The sequence below is a fragment of the Hippopotamus amphibius genome, chromosome 11, assembly GCF_030028045.1.
Source record: "Hippopotamus amphibius kiboko isolate mHipAmp2 chromosome 11, mHipAmp2.hap2, whole genome shotgun sequence".
NCBI classification, from domain to species: domain Eukaryota; kingdom Metazoa; phylum Chordata; class Mammalia; order Artiodactyla; family Hippopotamidae; genus Hippopotamus; species Hippopotamus amphibius.
The window spans coordinates 90,663,330-90,687,144 of record NC_080196.1 but is presented as its reverse complement, the minus strand read 5'-3'; the positions used below and the strand labels follow the sequence as shown (position 1 = coordinate 90,687,144).

Below are 23,815 nucleotides of genomic sequence, written 5' to 3'. Positions count from 1 at the left end.
TCGAGATCTATCCAAGTTGCATCAGGCCCAAGGCTACTATTCCATGTTGTACTGTATTCCCAAGATGCATCCCCCGCATTGACTTGCCCACACCCCTGTGGGAGCCCACTAGGGAAGGCAGCTTCTAAAATGATCCCCAAGATTCCCACTCTCTGGTGTATACACCTGTGTAATCCTTCCCCTTAAGTGTGGGGAGAACCTTTGAGGTGATGGAATATTAATCCTGTGATTAAGTTACTAATCAGTAGACTTTGAGTTTATCAGAAGAGCGAGACTTATCTAATCAAAGAAACCCTTTAAAAGAAGAAGCACTGTCACTGAACCAAACTTGGGTCCACTGGTCTGTGCACAGTAAAGCCAGTCTACTGACACCAGGAAAGTGCACTGTTTACTGTAAAGGTGCCAATACAAGGAGAACAGGTGGCTTGTGCTCTAAAGCCCCAAACTCCCTGAAGGGTTTCAACAAAGCACTTTTAAAGGCAAGGTGAGTGAGGGGCGTCCCAGGGTATGTAATCAGCTGGTGCACAGTTCTCTGGTTGGTTGATGGTGAGGTAACAGGGTGGTATCAGAGGGGTTAACATGATCAATCCTTAGGTGCCAGTATGTCTGAGGTCTCGTGATCATCAAGTAGTTAATATCTTCCATTTGGTGGTCCTTTCGACATCTGTAAAACTCAGGAAATGTGCATCAGACACTATTATCTAGATACTTCAGAGAGGAGCTATACCCGAGGATATAGGGGGAGGGGTCTGTCCCAGGACGGCCCCAGAGACGAGCTTATCTTCCTGGCCTCAAAGAAGATGCAAGCTGTCATGAGTTCTACGATTGCACAGAACTGAATTTTGCCAACAACCAAAAAGAGCTTGAGAAAGAACCCCGAGCATCAGATGAGACCACAGCTCCAGACTTGACTGTACGTATGTAACACCTAAGTAGACAATCCAGCTAATCTGTTCCTGGACTCCTGACCCACAGAAACTGTGAGACAATAAAGCAGTGTTGCTTTAAGCTGATAAATCTGTGATAATTTCTTAGATGCCTATAGATACCTGGTAAGCCCCCAACTCTCCATTATAACAAACAATGATGGTATGAATACCTTTATTTGAATTCAGTTAGGGACCAATGTGACAATATCTCTGAGGTATAGATACAAGAATGAGACAGCCATGTCACAAGGTATATATATTTAAATTCGCTAAGTATAGCTAAATTATTCTCCAAAATAGTGGTGCCAGCAATGTAGAAGTGTTCCATCTTTTTCAACACATGATATTAACCATTTTTTATTTTTGCCATTCTGATGGTATACAGTAGTATCTCACTATTGTAGTGTACATTTATTTGTTTTCTATGATTTTGAGCATTTCTTCAAATACTTCCTAGCCATTCTTTTCATATCTTTGCCTAAATGTCTACTGGAATCTTGTATATCTCTTATTGATTTACAGAGGTTAATTGTATATGCTAGATATTAATTTCTTATTTGTGTGTTATGTTGCAAATATCTTCCCTTGGTCTGCCATCTATCTATTAATTTTGTCTGATTCATAGAGTATAAGATTAAGGACACAGAATTTGGAACCAGACCACCTGGTCAAGTACTGATTCTGCCACTTACTAGCTGTGTAACCCTAGGCAAGACTATAATACATGGCTTTTCAGTGCCTGTTAAACTCAGTAGCTGTGTTAGTCTTCTCAGCTGCCGTAACACAGTATCAGAGACTGAAGGGCTTAAACAACAATTTATTTTCTCACAATTCTGGAGTCTGAAAGTTCAAAATCAAGGTGGCAGGTTACGTTTCTCCTAATGCCTCTCTTCTTGGCTTGTAGATTACCACCTTCTTTCTGTGTCCTCACATAGTCTTTTATCTGGGTACAAGCATCCCTGATGTCTTTTTGTCCAACTTTGCTCTTCTAATAAGGACACTAGTCATATTCAATTAGGGTCCACCTATATGACCTCAGAACTTCCCAGGAAAACCTCTATGACTAGGGAGTTTTTTGAGTATAGGAGGTAAAGGAGAATCTTTTATTAGCTTGTCAATTTCTTTAATATGTGTTGATCTGCTCAAATTGTCTCTTTCTTATTGTCCCGATTGTGACATTTTATATTTTCTCAGGCTTTACCCAGATTTCAGATTTATTTTTCTTAACATCTACTAGCTTGTACAGTTTTCTTTTACATTTATACCTATCATTCAAATGGAATTAATCTTTGTAAATGATGTGAGATGGGGATCTAATCTTATGTTTCCCCTTTAATAAGCCTACTCTCCCAGCCATCATCTATCTATCTACTCCCTGCCCAATGGTTAATAGAGCCCCCTTTATCATATATAAATTTCCATATTTACATTAAAAGGATTTTCTTTTTCTTTTATCTTTGTCCTTTCCCAATTCAAATGTTTACAAAACATAGAAAGGTTGTTTTCTTTTTTTACTCTATATATTTAATAATCACAACAACCCTACAAGGTATTGTCTGTGTTTCTCAGATGAGTAAATAGAGGTTCAGAGAGATTGTATTTCGCCTAAAGTTCAAATAATACTGAGTGACATACCAGGACTTCTGACTCCAAATTAATTGCTTTTTTCCCAATTCCTCTACTGCTTGTTTAAGCAGCCAGTTTCTCACACTTAATTTGATTCATTCATTTAAATATCTGTTGAACATCTAATATGTTCCAGACACTGCTCTAGGTTCTAGGACTGCCACAGCAAACAAGCCAGATAAAAACCTCAGCCCTCCTGCAACTAACGTGGCCAAGGGTCCAGGATAGCTCTGGCCACGGAGGTGAAAACTAAGAAAACCACATTTGGTAACAATGGCTGTTCTAGTACCTACTTGGTACCATCCTTCCAAGGAGTTCAGTGCTTCAGTTTGTAGAGTCAAAGGAGGCCCCATGGAAGTTCCCTGACTCTAATTTGTAGAAGGGTGGCACTGAAACCCCAAGTCTGACAAGACGCAATAGAGGTAACCCAGACTATGCTTTTACCTTCAGGCAATTTCAAAAAGTTCCTTTAGTCTGCCAGAAAGAAGGTCTCAGCCCTTTCCTCTGTCACCTGAATTAGGTCAAGAACGTAGTTGTTATTCTCTGACCCCTCCCTCCCCTACGTCCATGATTAAGCCTGGCATTTCAGAATGTCTTGGATGAAAGTGAAGGCCAGCCACTTCCCCCCATCATGAAGACCCCCTGCAGAGAGGTTTCTTCTCATTTTAAAATGTTTCAACATTTAAGATTAGAAGTAAAGTCAAATGTATGTACTTCGTCAGACGTCATAGTGATAGATTAGTTTAAATTTACTGAAAGTTGACTACAAGATGGAATGATTTAAAGGATGACTTAAAGGGAATAAAAATGAATTCCTGATGAACAGTTGGCAACATCCATTTCAGTTTTTATAAATAGGAATTGCATTTTCAGCTAGGCCCTTGGGCACCCTGAATAAAGACACTATTTTCTAGCTTCCAATGTGATCATCTGACTATTTTCTGGTTAATAGAATGTGGGTCACTCCTCAGTGATGCTCTTAAAAGGGGACATATCCCCCCCCTTTTCCCTTCCCACCTTCCCACAGGCTGGAAGAGGACCTAATGGGGGACACTTTGGACTGTGGGGGTGAGGGGAAAATTCTGTAAATGACAGAGCAAAAACTAAGAGCCTGGCTTTATGGAATAGAACCTCAATACCAGCTGAGACTTTAACACAATAGAGACTTCATCGTCTATCTGGTTTAAATCTCTGTTATCTAGATCCCATCAGGCCAAACCTATATCCTCACCAATGTTCCCCAGTATCTAGCTCCCCCCCCCCACCCCACTCCCCCCACAATTCTTCCAAACTTCCACTTTCAGGACTTTCTACTGCGATTCAAATAATTTCTTTTTTTTCCCTCTCTCCATGGAAATCTTTAGTAAAAGGTGAAAGATTGATTCAGTCGGAAGAAAAACCAGAGTATCTCTTCTTGTTTTTTAGTGAAAGAATTTGTTGTCCACTTCCCACCAACAATCAGTATCAAATAGAGAATATATTTTATATTAACTTTTTGTCAAACTCTAGCCTCAGGAAGCCATAATTCTTTCAAATTTTAAGAACTGAGTTGCTAGACCACGAATAATTTTGTAGATTTTTATTATTTTACTATTAAAATTTTTTTTATCTTGAAATCGGTTAATCGTAAAGTAAAAAGTAACCATATATTTGTTTTTAAACATTATATACACTTGAGAAATAAATAGCATTCTAAGCATTTAAAAAAGCATCATTATATACAAAAAAGTCTTCAAGCCAAATGTATAAATACAGGACCCACTGAGGATTTGATTCCCAAGGCTTCCATTACAAAAGCAGAAGTAACCGGTATGCACAGTCAATAATGCAAGCTCTGCTTTGGCTAGAAAGCAACCACACAGAAAAAGCACACCATGGGACTGAGAAAATACCTTGAATTAAGGTATTTGACTGGTTATGTCTTCAGAGGTTTGGCATTGAACAATGACACAACTTTGGCACAATACAGATTAAAACAATGTCCTTTAAAAACCTAAGTACAGAGAAAATCACTCTCCCCCTTCCCCATCTGACATCACATCTCCTTGCAAATAAATCTCATCCATAAAAATCCCAACCCCTTGGCACAATTGTTCTCCTAGTTATATATTAATAAAAGACTTTGGGGTTTTGTGGAAGGCTCTGAAAAAAATTCCTTGTTTGTCATAGCTGGGGCGCATTGGTGGGAACCGACTGTAAGAGTCCTGACGAAGTTGCAGAGATGAGCACACCTCGGGCGGTGCCTCCAGGTAGTCTGGGTCCTCCCCCGGCTCCACCACCAACCTGGTGTGCAATTCCAGGCCCACGGCTGAACCTCACTAAGCCTCGGTTTTGCAAAATAGAGATAATAGTAGCTGCCCTGCTCACCTCCTGCTGCGAGTCTCTAAGTGATGCACATTCAAATCTTTTGAAAATTATAAAAGGGCTCCTCAGATATTATGTACATTAATTCAAACCAAGATCTAGAATTAGGGGCTTTTCGAAGAAGTTCAGCACAGAAAGGGCACTGGTATTGGAGCAAGATATTTCAAGGAGAAGCACGGCATTAGTTAAATCCTGGCACCAGGTGTGCGACAGGTGCTGGTTTCTGTATGAACAGACGTGCGTGACATATGTAATACCTTCCATCTTCCTACACAGAAGTGATTTTGCCAATCATATTCAGCTATTTTACCCATTCTGTCCCAACATGTATGACACTCTGCTTGCCACTCCACTGGTGGTCAAAGATGTCACTCTTAAGGGAGATGCACTTTAAGAAGAAATAGGTAGAAGCCACCTAAAGCCTCAGGGTCCCCAACTCTTACAACCTGTAGCCCCCCCAGTGCCCCTCATGCCTTTCATCACGTGCATATTCATGGATCATCTAAACAGGAAGGCAGTCTAGACATCCCAACCCCATTAGGTTTCAAAAGAGGAGACGGCCTGCAGAGATGTACTAAGGTGTCTACTGCCATGTGCTAATTAAGTTTCAGTGCATCATAAACATTTGTTCAATAAAAAAATGAGCAATGGAAAAATAACAAAGCCAATGATGTGTGCTCTAGAGAGGGAGTTGGGGAGCAGGACGGAATAAAATGTAACCAGTACATATTACCAGTTACCCACTGAACCCCAAGCACAAGGGCCTCAGCACCTCCCCAGGTAAACTCTCCCCTCCCCAGATGAACAAGTTCCCAGGTCTGCAATCCTGACTAGCGTCAGCTCCCAGCAGAAAGACCTCTCACTACGACTCAGGTCAGGCAGCTGACCCCTTCCACGCAGAGTGACTCAGAGCCTGTGTTCCTTGTCGGGTGAAGCACAGGCTCATCTGGTCACTGGGAAAACAGCCCAGTGTGCACAGAGGCCAGGGCGTCGGCCGTTTGCACACAGCTCTGGAATTAGAGCTATCCTAGCACAGCAGCCGGAACAGCGGGAAAAGCAGTGTGTGTCTCTTCCGGCAAGAAGTCCCAGCCATGATGGGAGGCACAGCGCTGGGCTCCAAGGTCAAGGCCAAGAAGGGTCTTTCCATCAGCTGGGTCCTCAGCAGTAACATTCCTCCATGTGCTTAGAAATCAGGGAGCGGGGGGCCTTGCAGGCACCTTCAAAGATGCTCCAGGATTGGACTGAAAGGAACCACGTGGGAGTGGTGTTCATTAGCTGGTTTTGCAAACATGCAACTCTGTTTACCACAAGACCAAGCTTTCTTCCATACCTATCAGCCTTTTGTATTTGCTTCCCTTTCAGAACAAATGGAGAAGGTCCTGAGCGCTCCTTCCTCCCCCTCCCCCAACAAGCCACAGATTCACTCTGAGAAACACCACACCGGAGCCTGCTCTGGGTTTCTAGTTCCACACACCTCAGTGCTGACATTTGCATATCCAGCAGAATACTCACCCGCAGCACGCACGTGTGCACACAAGCACACACTCACGGCTGTGGGGAAAATTATAGCATGCTCCTTTGCTTTGATCTAGAAACACAAGAGCGCCTGCAGTATGTCAGAAGGGGGCAAGGCAGGTCAAGAGATCCTGATTCTAGTCTCAGCTACACTAACGCACTATTGAGCCTCTCGGAACCACAGTCTCCTTCTCTGTGAACAGGTGAATGGTACCCATGGCAGAAGAGTACTGAAGGTGTAACATAGGTCCAGGGATTCACCACTTCCTGGTATTAATTTATTACTCGGGCTCCCATTGTTTTCGGTTCCTTTGAGGGCAAAGGAATGGACTTGTTTTCTCAAAGAGGTATTATGAGGCGAGTTATAATGTTCTCAACTGTTAGGAAGTTCTGGAGCAGAAAAGAAGTAAATAAGAATAGCAATCCTTCCTGGGCGTGTTCAATTTAAATGGCTGTTCTGAGGATCAATGAAGTTAATATGTGTGGAAGCACTTGGAAAGGTGTAAATTTGAATACAAACATAAAGAATTAGAAGTATTATTATAGCAGAAAATCATGTACACCTACACTAGACTGAGTCACTTAATTAGATGGGCAGTTTTCAGAATCCCACAAGTCCTGTGATCACTGAGCTTGTGGTCACGTTGATGCTACTGAACTGGAGACAGAGCAGCTGGGATGCAGCCCAGCCCTTGAGGTTGGCAGACAGTTAATCACAGGGGATCCCAGCAAGGGCGCAGCTGCTTGATAATTGATACCCAGATCGAGGAAAGATGATTTATCTGAGCAAGTGGAACCTCCACGCTCAAGAAAGAGCACAGGCTTTAGAGTAAACCAACCTGCTTCAGATCCTCACTCTGCCATCCCCAGCTGGGGGACCTGGAAAGAGTTACCTAACCTCCGAGTCTTGGGTCCCCAAACTGTTCACAAGGTTAACGACACCAGCATCATGGGCTTGATGGTCAAAGTAAATGAGATGATGTGTGGAAGGCACGAACGTAGGGTGGGCGCACATTACGTGCTCAGCATAAGGAAGCAGCATTATTATCTAGAACCTCTCTGTTGGGGCCAGGGAGGGGGGCTGGTGGGGGCCGCCTCCCTCCCCTTCAGCAGGCATTTAGGCCCAGAGGGTGTGTGATGGGGTCCCCCTTTGGATGTACCCACTGCCTCATACCACGAGATCAGCCTTCCTCAGTTCTGAAATAATGCAACTCCAGCACAAGGCAAAGGGGACACTGAAGCCAGATGACCCCTTTGTCTGATTCAGTGACACGCACATGAGCATTCCTGCTTCTCAGAAAAGGGGAGAGTTGCCCAGGAATATCAACTCAACACCAACCTGGGTTCCAGAAAACCTTAAAAGGGGACTATGCCTTGTGCTTTTCCCTTACCTCCCACCCAACTTCCCATTCCAACCTGGTGCCCAGAAGGAAGCCGGGAGCCCTGGAACTTCCCACAGCCCCAGCCACCACCAAGAAGTTCAATCTAAGATGGCGACATGGGTACCACACTTGGGGACTTAATCACTGAAAGGCCTCATTCCAGCGGGATCACGACTGTGACACCCACAGGATGAGGCAGAGCAAGAGACAAGGGGATATTCACACCATCCAACTTCCTATCGCACTGATTTGCCTGTCTTCTTCCAGCAGAAGGTCAGCTTCATAAAGGAAGGGACTTTTATCTGTTTTTGTTGACTTCTATGTCCTAAGGGCCAGACGCATGTCCAGCCTACATAGGGGACCCATCAGCATGCAGTGTGGAACCTTTGGGAACGTCCTGCTTACCTGGTTTCATTTTTCATTCTCCAGCCATCCTGACACTTGTTAAACCAGAGCTCTTGGCCAGGGGAAATGAGGGTGTTCTCAAGATCTTCTGCACAAAAAGTCAATCTAGGAGGAAAAAGAAACCACCGATGTAGCCAAAACTCCAGGGGTATGTACATGGCTGTGCACCCACCATATGGTGCTTTCTGGACCCGAGGCGGATGGAATAAGGAGAAAAGAGAAGTTTTCATCAGGCCGACCCTGACTCAAGACCCTTCAGAACTCCCACTGCTGCTAGAAGCACACTAAAAGGGTCTCACTTTGAGGTCTCCCCTGATTCAGCTCATGCAGGCTTTAATCACACCCCTTCCACCTTCTCCCCTCCATCTATCCAAAAGGCTGCCTGCTTTCCAAGGCATAGCCTCTCTGACCGCCCAAGACCTTATTAATCTAACCCTCTGTTGACCTCCCAATGTAATAAATAGGCACATCCTTATATAAATGTTGCTTTTGTTACTGTGTTACTTCTTATGGCATGAAGTTAATAATGAACATTTTAGCTCATTTTAACACATTATATCCTGCCTTGAATAGCTTGTGAATTCTTGTATCCATGGTGGACTATAAACTCCTTGAATGGAGGAACTCCAGATCCCTCCAGCATGGGGTCCGGAAATATCCGTTAACATGTGTAACTGGAACTCGGCTCGGAGTCAACATCAAAGATTCAGGAAGTGGACAACCAACATCACAGGAGGCATCAGCGGTCTAATCACCACGTCAACTATAAATCACAGCGCAAGCATGCGTGCTGCCCCAGCCTCGGTGTGGACAGCGTGACCCCTATGTGACCCATAGACATGTGGGACACCTGACCGTGATGCTTACCAGCAGGACGAAAGCCACATTCCGAACAGCTTCCCGAACCTTTACCAGGAGCCCAAACAGCCCACAAACACCCACGACACTCACAATCAGGAAATACAAATGAAACTGACAATCAGGGACCAAGTCACACTCAACAGAATGGCAAGAATGTCCACCACTGGTAGGTGAGGAGGAGGGGGAAAAGGAGCTCTTACTCTGTGGCTAAGCTTAAAAATTGGTCCAACCACTTTGGAGAGGGATTTAATAATATCCAGTCCAGTTGGAGAATACATGTACTATAACTCAGTGATTCAGCATGCCCCATAGAAGCCCTCACACACGTGCACGAGGAAAATGTCCCAGGATGTTCATCTCAGCACTATTTGTGACTGCAAAAAAGTAGCAATATCTTAAACATTCAGCAGAACAATGGTGAAACCATTGTTTGTGCAATGGCAGTTTACATACAAGAGTTGAATGTGAATTGACCAGATCTATATGCATTGGATAAAACTCATAAACAATGTTGAATGGAGAAAAGCAACTTCTAAAGGGATACGTCCACTCATGTAAACTTCAGAAGCAACCAAAACAATTCTATAGGTTGTTTACAGATACAAACAGAAGCAGTAAAATTATGGAAATCATGAAAAGGAAAATACACTAACATTAGTTAACGTTGGAAGATAAGTACATTTGGCTTGAAAGGGGAGGAGTCGGACAGGGGAAGGACACAGAGGGGCTCCAGCTCTCTCTGTAATATTTTACTTTTTAAAATCTTATATCTGAAACCAATATGAAAATGCTTTACACTTATTAAGTCTCAATGGTTTATTAAATTTGAAATATTTTATAAAAATGATGATCTTTCTGCTACCACATATCGTTCTGGTACAGGCTGCACTTACAAGCACCAAGAGAAGGAAAAAGACACGTGATTATCTAGACCAGGGGTCCGCTACCCCCATACCAGTCCCAGGCCTTTTGGGAACTGGGCCGCGCAGCAAGAGGTGAGCAGCGGTGAGCAAGGGAAGCGTCATCTGCGGCTCCCCATCACTCACATTACCGCCTGAGCAATAACCCTCCTCCCCCCGTCCACTGAAAAACTGTCTTCCAAGAAACTGGTCCCTGCTGCCAAAAAGGTTGGGAACCACTGATCTAGACCACAGTCTTCCTGCTAACCGCTCTCCTCAGCAGACACTCACCCCACACACATACCCCAACGCACAGCTCTCTAGACCAGACTGACTCAGACAAGCGACCCAACTCTCCACCCCCCCCAGGGCCAAGCTGTGCCACAGGTGATGGATGGAACTCAGACACATGAAGAACTGTAATGGAGAAAATGCCAGAAGAGATACAAAGAGGGCGGAGGCTGCTCTCCACCATCCCAAGGCTGGCAGTGACCTCCCAGAGATCTGCTGAAGGATCTGGCCAAGGTAACCCTCCTCTCGTGACAAAGGTCTTCCAGGCTTGCTGGCTCCCACTTAGACAGACGCTTCTCAGAGTCAAGGTACAATTTAGGAGCTGATTTAGGGGTGGATTTTTCATGTCAGGCTTGGTTAACAGATGTGGGAAACTGCCAGCTGGCATGGCACAGAGGAATCTTTGTTACTTAACGTTAGGGCCCCACCCATGTCCTTGAGCCAGAGCTTCCCAAGGTGAGGTATAATGCTCTGAAAATTGGATGCAAGGGAAGCCAGGACCCCCACAGATCTCATCCATGTGGACTTCCTAGACTGGATAGTCTGGTTTGCTCTGGACAGGAGCAAGCACAGACTTTGGGTTGCATGGGCCCCAGAGCAAACAGATTAACAAGGCAGCACTCCTACAAAGCCCTGTCCAGGAGAAGCCCCCCTTCCTCTGGGCCAGCACAGGGCCTGGCAAACGGAACAAGGGCTGGATTCCAGCCCCCACTTGCCCACCCCTCTCAGCCCAGGGCCTGCCATCAGGGCACAGGCCGCCCAACAGTTGACAGAAGCCTTGATCTGGAATTCAGTTTTCCTTGCAAAGGGTTTGCAGTTTTGCTTGTGTGCTCTGGATATGGAAAGATGGAAGGTACGCGCTTATCAAAGGAAAAGACACTGCAGAGGCACATACCCGCTGACCATGGGCACAGAACAGGGAAAGGGCTGTGAAGCACTTACTTCCGCTGGGTTTCCCCGGACTTGACCCGGATGCGTCTGACATTCAGCTCTTGCTCGGGCCTGCGGGACTGAGACAGGTAGCTGCGAAGCTCCTTCCACAGGTTGTACCAGGACAGAGAAGCTTTCTCCCAGGTGAGTTTGATCTTCAGGAGGTCTCCCAAGTCCTCCTCGGTATAGACCAGGAAGGAGTTGGTGGCATTCAGCCCAATCTCCTCCACTCTGCAAGGAGAGAGGGGAGCTGGTCTCAGTCCCCTGCCACCTGGAAAACTGCGGCACCATGAGGGGTGATGCGGTGGCAGCACCTGCCCCACACGGACTGGAAAGAAATGCACAAGAGGACCCCCACCACCGCATGCCCTCCACGTCCCACCAGCAGGACCAGGATGAAAGCTCAGCTGTGCTCCACACGGGCAGAGAGATGCTGTTGCCCACAGCACCCCAAACCATGCCTGAGCATCTCACCATTTAGGCTCCTTCCTGGGGGGACAGGACCAGGAAAGAACAGAAATGAGAAAGTGCAAAGAAGTGATATCCCCGCTCAACAGTGCCTCTTCCTCTCAGCCCACAGCCATCCACCTCCCCCAGAACTCCCAGTCCCTCCTGCCTACGCCTCTCACGTGGCACTTGGGGGAGCCTGCCTCACCCCATCTGTGTGCATTAGTGTGTGCACACAAGCCTGGTCCCCCCACTCTGAGAGCGAGTATTCTGATGATGTTACTCTGCAAGCCCAGCATCACTCAGCATGGCGCTTTGTACCTTACAAGTGCTCAACAGACGTACACAGATCACTATGTGCCCCTCCCATGGATAATTAGAAATGGGCCAGGGATGATGTTTATCAAGTTGCAAATTTCCTAAAGCCTCAGGAATCAGGTGTTCTGTGAAATGAAACAGCAGTTTCTGCCCAGCTGATCCAGCAGATTCTCACGTTGTTGATTCATCCCAGAAGCTTCCCTCCCAGAAACGTTCTGAGTCAAGGGCTCAGTGAAGAGTGTGAAGCAGGAGAGAGGAACCACCCAGCTCCTCCCTGGCACACAGACTAGCTCCCCTGCACTTGTTCACATGCTCCTGTGCTCTCTCTCCTTTTCAAACCAACTCATTCTCTGCCCTGAACTCAGCAAAGGAAGCCCGTGACTTACATTTCCAAAGGCAGACTCTGGGAGTCTGCATTGGTGCCGTAAAGAGTGACATAAAAGTTGGGCTCGGTTTCTCCCAGGTTCTTGTAGCTGAGGACATGGATCTTCACCTGATAATGGTAAACTGCAGAGACAGCAGAACAAAGCCATTTGTGAGCCTTGCTTGTCATCTTAGGGCACCCTGACCCAAACTGAGTCACCCAGAACAGTGTTTTAGGGACTCTCATCCTTTTGGTCCAGCCCAGCCTCCAGCCTCCCTCTGATCTCCTTCTCTCCGAAGGCCAGGAGGTCACTGAAGTATAGAGGAAGAAGCCCTGAACTTGGGGTTTGGGGGACCTTTGGGGGTTTCTGACCTAGATACTTTCTAGCTGTGTGACCTTGAATTAAGGACCAAGGTATTAACCTCTTGAGCCTCAACTTCCACCCACAATACCCACTAAACCTTATGGTTTTATAATGTGTTATAAAAATGCAAGGTATCATTTTGATCCCCTGTTGGTCCTGTCTCAGATTATTTTGATGATCAAAATGAGAAAACAAATACGAAACAGTGTTGAAAAGATAAATGCAAGATAGAAATTTAAGATATTGATATTGTGATCATAGAGTGATGATTCATATCACGAAAGGAGTCCCCATCATTTATTTTTAAAGATTAACTATCCTAGGGCATGCACAACATAATGTGATTTGCAATTATTTGATTTAACTGTAGGAATGTGCCAGTTCTACAACATGGTATTTGGAAGGAGGAAAAAGGTCCTTCCCTAGGGCAATGTGGTTGGGGACAAAGATTACCTCTGAAAGGCATGCCCGCCCTGGTTTTCAGGTACATTTTGCTGTTCCTCTTGTTCCTTGTTTTCTTGGCATTGTAGCCAATGCTATTACAACGGTCCTTCCGGCAACTGAGACAGATCCCCTTTTTGAAGCGGTTGGCGTCCGTGCACTGGAACGCAAAGCTCGCCTTGTCCTGATTCACCAGGGAGTCAACAAAGAGGTATACTGCCCGCTCGTGCTCACATCTCACCCCCTCTGCGATCACTGGGAGAGGGAGAGATGGAGACCGTCAGGATGAGCTGCTTCTCGGCGATCCGCCCACTCCATCAGTAAGTACTGTACACCACATCAGTAATAACTACTTTTCATGTCACTGTTAGTATGCTTGTTTGTATCATTCTTTATACATGCCCAGCAATATGCTCTCTTTAGAACTGAAAGTCAGTGCTGCCACCAAACCGCTTGCCCTCCGAGTGGGGTGACAGCACTGGTACATGTGAAGCAATAGAAATCAAGAGAGTGCAGAGGACAGGCACACAACAGGGTGATGGAGATCAGTTGTGCAGTAAGAGTCACTAAGTCCCAATACAGTTGTGAGGTCAGAAAATGCTGGAAATGGATCAGATGCTAAACATCATCTAGTCCGGGGCTCAGCAAACTGTACCTTGTAGGCTGGCCCCATTTTTGTAAAGTTTTACTGGAACATAGCCACATTCATTCATTACCTATTGTCTCTGGCTGCCTGCATGCTACAGCAGCAGAGTGGAGTTGAAATGGCGACTGTATGTCTTGCAAAGCTGAAACTATTAAGAAAATATTTGCCAACCTCATTCTAGTCCGGTCCTTTCAATTGTAGATTATGGACCCAAATGCCCTTGGAGGTGAAGTCATTTGCCCAGGGTCGCAGAGTCAGTTGGTTGCAAAGTTAGGAGTATAATTTGGATTTTTGTGACCCATATTAATCATTATTTCTTGTAACCAAAGGCTAAAGTCAATAGTTCCAGTAAATCCTGGGACCTTAAGAAAAATCTGGCAAAACCTCCCCTTCCCCTTCCTCATTAACATCACCAGTCTTAAGAAATGTCATCATCTGATCCCCCTGAGGCAGGGCTGAACTCTCCTTGCATGAACCCCCAAGGATGTTATCACCTTGGGAGAGGGCAACTTCAGACTGAGTGACAGAGTGGGACATCCAAAGAGCAGAGCATCACAGTGCAGAGCTCCAACTGGGACCAACGCTGAGAAATGAGGCCAGGATGCAAGGCAGTGAGCAAATGAGAGATCCAGCACATCAGTTTCAGCAGCAAATTCAGTTCAGCCCAAGAGTTCTAGGAAGAGGCTGAGGCATTCAGGAAGATATATTGTGAGTGAGTGGAGGAAGCATCTTGATTTTACTTCTTTCAAATGTTACAAAAAATTAAATTATAGTACATCCATGCTAAAGAATACTATGCAGTCTTTTAAAAGAATAAGGTAAGTAGATCTGTGTACTCTGATGTCTAAGAATGGCCATAATATATATATTAGGACTGAAAAAGCAAAGTTGCAGAACAATGTGATTTTGAAAAATATCACACACACACACACAGACACACAAATAAATCTGCAAAGCAATAAGAGTGGAAGGATACACACAACTGATATGGAGTTCATATCAGCTACCTCTGGAGAGTGAAAGTAGGAGTGGGTATGGGAGATGAGGGGGTATTTTTACTTCTTGCTTTAGGCAATTCTATAATGTTTGATTATTTTCCCAACGAATATGTATCCTTTTGTTATAAAAAGAAATTAATCAATAATAATTGATTATTGTGACCTCAAAGCATAAGAAAGCAGAGCAGAGACCTGGGGAAGGTTGTTAATAGGCTTACAGGATGATGAACTGTAGGATAGAGTGCTGAAGGGCTGATTTAGGAAGAGATGCAATAATTGAGTCAAAACAAAAAATAAGGAACTCACTTCCAGATGCAATTGACCCCAAGACATCGTTGAGCCCACAGCCCGGCTGGAAGTCACCTCCATTGGGGTAGATGTCGATGTGACCCACGGGCATCTGAATCCCGATGCTAAAGCCAAAGGAGCGCGTGTAGGTGTGCAGGACATCCACGAAGTCTGCATCGTCAGGGGACAGCCTCTTGTGGATGTCCACCCCTTCAAACATGGGCCCAGCAGGATCCAAACCTACAGCAGAAGGGGGAGACAAGACCAGCTGTGTCGGGTGCTCTAAGACAGTGAGTCCTGATGGATAGCTAAGTCGGCAAGTGTAGAATGAAGACATCCCTGCCCTGGGAATCCTGAATGGTGTGGTGCCTGCTGCAGAGGAATGTATGTTTTCTTCTGAAGCCTTCACGTGTCCTGACAACTCAGTAAACTGGCCATGAGGTTCAACTGACGTGAATCCGAGGAACCGCGCACTGTCAGAACTGGAGCAGTTCTGGAAACAACGTGGGCTGGCTGAAACTAAGCCATTCATTCCATTTATTCTGCCACTGAGAGCCTTCCACAGCCTTAATTTCAGCAAAATTTTGACAGAGTAACTAAGCTACCTACATCTTCGAGATGGAAGACTCGGTCTCCCCAAACTGAGCTGTTTGTATTTGGACTTAACTGTTCCCCTTGCCTTAGTTATGAATCAGGCCCAGAGGAGTGGAATGGCAAGGGCGGGGTACACCAGACACACTGAGCATCTGCATCTCAAGGCTCCAGAATTTCTCTCTTTTGCAGCCACAGGGAGAAAACCTTTTGCCTGCAAACTTTCTGTATCGAACAAACAAGCAGCACTGCAGAGAGCACTGGTTCTCACATTTGAAACAGCATGAATATCTCTGGGGAGCTTCTTACAAATTCAGATGCCACTGTGCTGCTGTGAAAAACTCTGGAAGGACGCACAAACCCCAGGCTTCCTGTGTGTATGTGTTGGGGGAGAGGGCGGAGCAGGGAACTGAGAAGACAGTGGTAACAATAAGAGACATTTCACCTTCTTTTAGTTTGGGGACCACATGAATGTAAAACCATTCCAAAACAGAATTTGCAAAGCGTAAAATGCAGATTCACTGACCCCCAAGAGATTCTGTTTGGTAGGTCTGGTGTAGAGCCCAGAAATAGAGGTTTATTCCCCAGGTGACCCTAAAAATAAGTGGTCTCTGGACCAGATTTTGGAAAAACTTCTCCATGTTTCAGTACCACCTAGAAAATGAAATCTGAATGTCTTAATTCATACAGTTCATGTTCGATATTAAGAGAATAAGTGCTTTTCAATGTAAATATTAGCTACTATTACCAAGCTTAAGTAATTATGGGAGCTGGATTCATCCTAACCTAGAAGGCTCTTTGTTTGCCCTACAGACACAGAGAGAGGACCTGGAGAAAGTTAAAAAAAGATTATGTGCAGCAGAGGAAGGGGCTTTGTTTAGTCTAGAATGGTGGTTCTCAGCTGAGAGGGATTTTTCTCCCAAGGGGACACTTGGAAATGTCTGGAGGCATTTTTGGTTGTCACAATTGGGGGAAAGAGAAAGAAGAAGCTTCTAGCATCTAGTGAGTAGAGGCCAGGAATGGTGAGAAAGATCCGATAATGCACAGGTCAGTTCCTACACAAGCATTATCTGGGCCCAAATGTGAATAGTTGTACCAAGGTAGGGAGGAGGTATGACCAAAAACAGAGTTGAAAAAGCAGGAGATGAGTAATAGAACCGTGTTTCCCAGACCCCATCACAATGGAACCAGGAAGCACGTTGTGAGGCTTGAGGGGAGTCATTTTAGGATAAACAAAAGGCAGGACTGTTGTTCAGAGTGGACAGTAAACTTGTGGAACTCACTATTCATGAGAACTAGTAGTGATTGAAACTTTAAATAGTTTCCGAGAGAAGTTTAGAAAAATGTATGAATGACAGGGGCAGAAAGGGAGCCCAGGCTGCCTGGGGGCTCATCTCTAGCCCAGGACCCAAAAGAAAGATGGCACAAAAGCAGTGGCCTCCCCAAATAAGCCCACGATGACTCTTTTTAGAGACCAAATGGACCCAGTACCCACAGAGGTGGCCTCTCCCTACCTCTCACCACGTCCCCTGGAAAAAAAAAAAGAAAGAAAGAAAAGGAACATTCTGCTTTGCAGCCAATAAGAGAGGGGCTCTTGTATCGGTGAACAAAAGTCTCCACCAGACGGTCAGTGCCATGGAAACCAAGCTGGGCTGGAGGAATGCAGGCGGCTGATGGGGCTTCTCGAAAGGCCAGCTGACAGGCAGGCTGAGCCTTCTCCTCCCCAGACTGACCCCGCCTGACACGTAGCCAGGGCCCACAGACTCTGGGGAAAAGTTGCACAATTTGTTTTTTAACTAAGAATGGGAGGGTCAATGCATCCCCTCCAAAAAAGAAGAAGATGGAGAACCACCCCTTCTTCCATTGTCAGACTCCCCCAAAAGTGTTCTGTCCAGCAAATGGAAGACTCTCGTGCATGCGTGTGCACACACGCGCTCTTGTGCACACGCATACACACGGGAAAACCTCCGCCTCTGGCCTGGCAGGGCAGAGCCTGCTGCACTGCAACAGCTACTTTATCTCTCCCCGCAGGAGGGTGGCAGCACGGTGCAGTGATGAGGAGCAGGCTCTGGAATCCTCCTGGATTTAAATCCCAGCTCTGCTACTTAGGGGATGAGATACTGTGCCCATGATTTAAGCACTGAGTCCTAGTCTCTGCATCTGTAAAATGAAGCCCAAAGGACCCCTTTGGCCGGATGCTATGTGGCTTACAGATGACATAAAGTACCCGTCACACATTGGGTACTTGACCTTAGGTAGTATCTAGCCCACAGCCTGCAGGGTGGACACTTAGTTCATATTTCTTGAATGAATGAACAAATCTGCTTGCTTATTTATTTATAACTAATGAGACACAAGCTCAATGAGAAATACATGACCTCTTCCCTAGCATATCACGGAATTCCCTCAGACGCCTAAGAGGGTAAAACTCTAGCAAACCCTAGTCCACAGCTCTCTGATCCAAGCAAGACTGGGGTTCAGGTACCCCCTGCAGGCGAAGGCTAAGGACCCCTGCTGGCCTCTGCACAGCGGCATCCCTGGCCTCTGGACCCCACACAAGCTGCAGTCTCTGGTCCTCTTACCAGTTGGGACCACCTGGTTCCCAGACCCATGGGAAGTCTGAGGGGAGAGGAGAGGGCACAGGCCTCCCCCATCAGACATGCACAAGAGCATGCATCAGGTCAGCCAGATACCCTCCGAGGTGCTGCGTGCCAACTAGACAGAGGCCATTCCTTCCTGTTATGTTCCCCCTGGGCCCCTGCTCCACAGAGAGAGGCCACATAGAAGGGGCTGCGCTCAGGACATGCTGGCCCGATGCTCCACGCAGACAGCATGGAGCACTGATTAGCATTCTGCCCGCAAAGCCGCATCTCAGCAGCTCCCACCCAGACAGGCAGGGGAAAGAACTGGAACACTCCTACTAGCCCCATCCCGTTTCAGATTTAGAAACAGGGAGAGGGAGGATCTGCATCTTGCCTTTGTTGCCAAGGACACTGTCCCTGGTGCTCTGGCAGGGGCCTTCTGTGTGCTGCAGCTTGAGCACAGCTGGCCTGGCTCTGCTACATCTTGCCTCTCACTGGGGACTAGGAAGAGGTGCTCAGACAATAGAACCCTGAGGGGCTTGAGGCCCAAGGGCTTTGCTCCAGCCATGGGTTAATGTGCAGTCACATGTGGCCACATTGCCCATTAGACAGTTCAGTCCCGCCGTCTTGATAACCAAAAATAAAGCTCTCCAGCTATGCTGAATCAAAGAGTTGGAGCTAAAGGAGTGTGTGTGTGCGCGCGCGTGCGTGCGTGCGCGCGATCTCATTAGACTTAAGCCCAGGGACAAGGATTTCAGGAGGGCTATTAAACTTCATAAATGTATATATTTCTAAATCTACCCCACTGGCTTGTTGCTGAAACCAGAAATTCTACCTTTACTAAATCATTCTCTAGCTAAGGACTCCCTTCTGAGCCCTGTTTCAAAATGAAAACATTGCCAGGAAAGAAATGATTAACTCTTTCCTTCTGGGTGACCAGGTGGGCCCTTAATATGTTGGAGGTGAGGGAGAAACTGGGAGGAAAAACAAATAAAAGAATGCCGGTGGGAGGATAAAAATCAATTTGCCGTTCATTTTCTCCTAGAGGAAGCCCTATGTATGTATTTGAAGGGGGCCCCAAATGGGAAAGAGAATCCTTCCCACTTTTCACAATCTTTCAATGATTTAATGATTTAAATCAAACTCTCACATCAAAAGGTCACCAATTCTTTGCCAAGGGGAAAGGGGGTGGGGGAGGGAAGGATTTAGAATTTGGGATTAGAAGATGCAAACTATTATATATAGGATGGATAAATAACAAGGTCCTACTGTATAGCACAGGGAACTATATTCAGTATTCTGTGATAAACGACAATGGAAAAGAATATGAAAAGAATATATATATATATATAAATCACTTTGCTGTACAGCAGAAATTAACACTTTGTAAATCAACTATACGTCAATAAAATTTAAAAAAATAAAAGGTCACAAATTCTGCCTATGGAATGTGTATCTCTCCAAATAAACTCACTTTCACTTAAAAAAAAAAAAACTAGGGGTGGGGAGTCAAGGAAGGGAGGGAATACGGGGATATTTGTATAAAAACAGATGATTAAACTTGGTGTACCCCCAAAAAAATAAAAAAAAATAAAAAGCCTCACCAAGATGGAAAATACAGTTTTCTATTGACTACCTGGGTACCAGTATCAGACAGAAAGGTCTCTTAACAATAACATTTAACCAATCATTCTAAACAGGTAATTACTACTAATGAATGCGCTGACTAAACATTAGAAAGAGGCTATTGGTAGATGAATTAGAAACCAGGGGCAACCCATCACTCATTCCTTTGCCTCGAGGTCCTGGCATTATCAGGGGCAGAAAATGGAAGCAGCCAGAAGCCTGCTGCCCAGGGCTCCACCCCAGTCCTGCCCTTGAGTCTTAGCTATTTGCCACCGGGTGTTTCCTCACCTGTTGGACTAGACTCATGGTTTTCAAACTGTGCTCCCTGGTGCTCTGGGACCCTCAGAGTCCTCCAGGGAAGCGGGAAGCTTAAATAACAAGATTAACACTACCAGTGAATACTCAGCTTTGACCAGAACACACCTTCTGTTTCATACATTGGGGTCCTGCCCAAGTTCAATTTGCAAAAGGGCTCTGTGACTTTGGGACCTTTGAAAAGCCCTAGATTAGATGTTCTCCAGGTTTCTTCCAAGGCTAACTGCAGCTTGGAAGAAACCCCCATGGCTCCCTCCTTGCTGCCTCTTTGGGAGCACTCTGGTTCAGAAGAGCCCCGTGGGCGGAGCAGCTGAGGGAGCTCTGGGGTGAGTGGAGGCAGCAGCACTTACCCGTGATTCTGCCCACGGTGCCTTTCACGAAGTTGCCAGCGTACCCAGCCACGTGAGCGCCAAGGCTGTAGCCAATCAAGTGAACATTCTTGAGAGAAAAATCCTCCTTCCCCTGCAGGAAGTCACAGAAGTGTGTGAGTGGAGAGCATGGTCCCGAGCTCACAGATCACCAACAATTCAACAAGTCAATCGTGTCGGGGAGGCAGGGCATGGCTGGCAGTGCTAGACATAGCCAGGTAAGGGGAGGTGGAAAGGACTCGGTGGCACTTCAGATGCCAAGCGCTAGGGACAGGGTGCAGGTTGTGACTAGAAGCTGCACACCTGACCCTTCCCCTACATATTTCTGGCAGCATCTAAATAGGAGAGAGGAGGGGTGGCAGTGTGGAGGTCAAAGCCACCGGACTCACTGGAGACTAAGTGCCAGCCTCAGCCTAGGCCCACGGGCTTCCAACCTCCTCATCCCAAAACCGCTTGGGACCCCAGAGTTGAAGCATCGGATCCTGACAGGGTACTCAGCGGTGGGGGTGAGGAGGTGGGGATCTGACCCCACAGCTCAGGAAGTAAGCTCGACCAAGCAACCCAGGCAGAGGACTGAGGACTGTTGGAGAATCCTGACCAGAATTCTGCCAGAATTCATCAGATTCCACGGGCATCTTAAAAGGAAGGTCAGGCTGGAATTGCCCAGATAACTGGGTCACTTCTCCAGTGTATTCCTGCCTCCCATTAAGTCCACTGACCTCAGGCAAATCCTTAACCTATAAAAAGTGACTTTAAGACCTCAAGATCTGTTTTCCACATACATTTTCTGCAAGGCACTAGGCTGCATTGGTTTGAGCCAACCCTCCCCACCCTCAGCCCAGCCACCCTTCAGAGGCCAGAGCAGACTTCAGTAAGTATTTCAGATTACAATCTGGTCCTGGCTTCTGAGGACATCAATAAGTAACAACCCAGAAGGCAAAGTTTCTTCCGCAAGTAAAGTAACAGGAAAAATCCAGAAATGTGGCAATAATTAGGAAGCTTTCTAAAAGTCCCAGCTTGCAAATATTTCAAGCAATACTTCAATAAAAATTGGAATCTCAAAGATAGTCTCAGACTCCTGAAGTTCACTGTAACAGTCCGACCTGTATTTCTTAAAAGGGTTCAGATTTAAGGTCCCGCTCAAAAGGAGATGACTCCCTTTGGTCCCGTTACCTGCAGCCAGTTGAGCAGTCTTGCGATGCTGTGCCCCACCTCCCTTGTGTTATTGACCGCATCTGTGTAAAGCTGGTGAGCCAGCGGGAGCCAGTCTACCACCACGACATTGGCTTCTTTCTCTCTTGTCTGCAGGGCTGACACGAGTTTGTGCAGCCAGCTTTCAAGCATGCCGCTCATCTGCAGGGAAAACAGGACTTTTTAAAAAAAATTCTACTTCTGGGTTTCAGAAATCCTAATGAATATGGAATTCAGTTTCATGACCCCCTCCCCAACCACTTCTGAAAGCTTCACAGTGGCTACGCAGGCACCAAACATTTGCACGTGCGCAGGGCCAGCCACAGGGAGGATTGCTACGTGGGTGATTGTCTTCCATTGCACTTGACATCTCCAGTTTTTCCCATCAATAATGTCAGAGCTGGTGTCCTCTGCTGCTGCCCCACTGACCGATAGGGCCCCTATGAGATATATGTTTGTGGCAATGTTGGCCTGAGTTTAGCCCCAGTCCCTGTCACAGTCAGGCAAGTAAGTGGCCTGGTCCATCACTCAAAGGCAGCTGAGAAGGGTTGCCCTGGAGAATTAGTTTCTTTCTCAGAGAAGCAGGGAGATTCTGTCTCTTAGGCAAAGGCAGAGTTAACAAATGACCCCTTCCCACAACCCATCTCTGCCATCACTCTTGACCCCCAAGTAGGGAAGATCTGCTCCTGGAATCCCAAATTAGAACTCAGAACACACTTTCCCACAGAAACAAAGTATAAATGGTGAGTAGGTCCAGTTGTAAACCCATCCACAAGTACATTATTAGATAAATAGATTTTCTGTGCCTGGCCTGGGAAGCTAAACGCCGTTTACAAGCTTGCTTCTATGGGAAACTGTCGTTCCAAGTTCCAAACAGATTACAAAAGAACTTTCTGGAATGCAACCCATTTGTAAGTTGCAGGCAGTTTGTATTTGCATTTTGACAGGGGGCCTTCAGAAGGTTCAAATGCATGGTTCGAATTGTAGGCTGTGGGGTGAGGCTGGATGGACAGGCCCTTAATCATCCCTTCAATTACATTAGGTGGCTAGGTACCTACATACCACCCCCCACCAGGCCTGACCCCAACAGTTGGTGATAGACCTAAAGACCCAGAAAGCATGTAACGGATATGAATGTCTCATCGTTAAGAGGAGGAATGTCCCCTCCCAATTAGCCCAGGCAGAAACCTGCTCACTTAATAGTGCCATTTTCCTACAGACTGCCATTAGATGAATGGATAAATCCCAGGCTGGTCAAAAGCTTCTGAGGCTGAGCATTAAAGTCCTTTTTTGTTGAAGTTTGCTATGGGCTTTTCAATGCGAATTGCTCAGCTAGGGCATATAAAGACTCCAGTGCCTTTAAACGGAGCCATCCCTATACAAACAGGAGGGCACCATGCCAACCAGGACCAGCCAGCCAGGCCAGCTGGCTCCTCACAGACTCTCTGAGCCAGTCAAGTTGCTTCAGTTCAGCTCAGCTCTTACAGAGGGATGGCCCCCGCAAGGCAGTGGTTGACCAATGTAATTAAGTGTAATTAGAGGGCCCCTTAAGAGCCAGTGGAGCTGGGCTGCTGCCCTCAGGAGAGCCACTTTCTGAAAGCCCGCTGTGTGCCACCCTGCTGGAGTCCAGATTGCCCCCTCAGCGAAGTGCACATTACATTCTTCACAGCTGTCTGACATACAAGCAGCCCACAAGAAAAGAGAGGGGGAGAGAGTGGAATCTGGAAGCACCAGTATTCTTTTTAATTGACCAAAACAAAAGAAACCAAATCTCCTGTAAAGCCATAGAGCTCCTCCCCCGGGGCTCACCGTCCACCCATGAATGATGAAGAAGGTTTTGGCTGTCATGTTGAGGCCACAGTCTTCTAAGGGCTGGTTGTGGCCGAAGGAGAGGTAGCATCCTTCATGCGCTGGGTCCTCAGAGGTGCGGAGGTTAAATCTCACAGGGGGTTTGGCAGCAGCCGGTACAACCCTGGATATGTTGAGCTCATCTGGAGAGAAAGAACAGAGCATGGGTATAAGTAGCAGGCCTGGGTGGTGAGAGATCTGGTGTCTAGTTCTAGTTCACTCTTGA

General features: G+C 46.3%; 1 protein-coding gene and 1 non-coding gene across 6 annotated transcripts in view; both read right to left on the bottom strand.

Moving 5' to 3' along the window:
* Nucleotides 1-23,815, bottom strand: part of LIPG (lipase G, endothelial type) — a 34,249-nt gene that overhangs the window by 6,991 nt on the left and 3,443 nt on the right. For 4 of the 5 annotated variants that reach the window (XM_057700670.1, XM_057700669.1, XM_057700673.1 and 1 more), the window contains 8 exons: nucleotides 23,551-23,732; nucleotides 21,724-21,903; nucleotides 20,533-20,644; nucleotides 15,087-15,308; nucleotides 13,149-13,391; nucleotides 12,354-12,474; nucleotides 11,215-11,433; nucleotides 8,222-8,326 (listed from right to left, as the gene is read on the bottom strand). In XM_057700670.1, the coding sequence (XP_057556653.1) occupies nucleotides 8,222-8,326; nucleotides 11,215-11,433; nucleotides 12,354-12,474; nucleotides 13,149-13,391; nucleotides 15,087-15,308; nucleotides 20,533-20,644; nucleotides 21,724-21,903; nucleotides 23,551-23,732 (1,384 nt within the window). Of the gene's footprint in view, nucleotides 1-4,044; nucleotides 6,161-8,221; nucleotides 8,327-11,214; nucleotides 11,434-12,353; nucleotides 12,475-13,148; nucleotides 13,392-15,086; nucleotides 15,309-20,532; nucleotides 20,645-21,723; nucleotides 21,904-23,550; nucleotides 23,733-23,815 lie in introns of those variants that run through there. The other variant, XM_057700671.1, reaches the window with a different exon arrangement.
* On the bottom strand, nucleotides 3,845-3,962 carry LOC130832175 (U5 spliceosomal RNA). Its single transcript, XR_009048247.1, has one exon. It is a non-coding gene; the product is annotated as a U5 spliceosomal RNA (small nuclear RNA).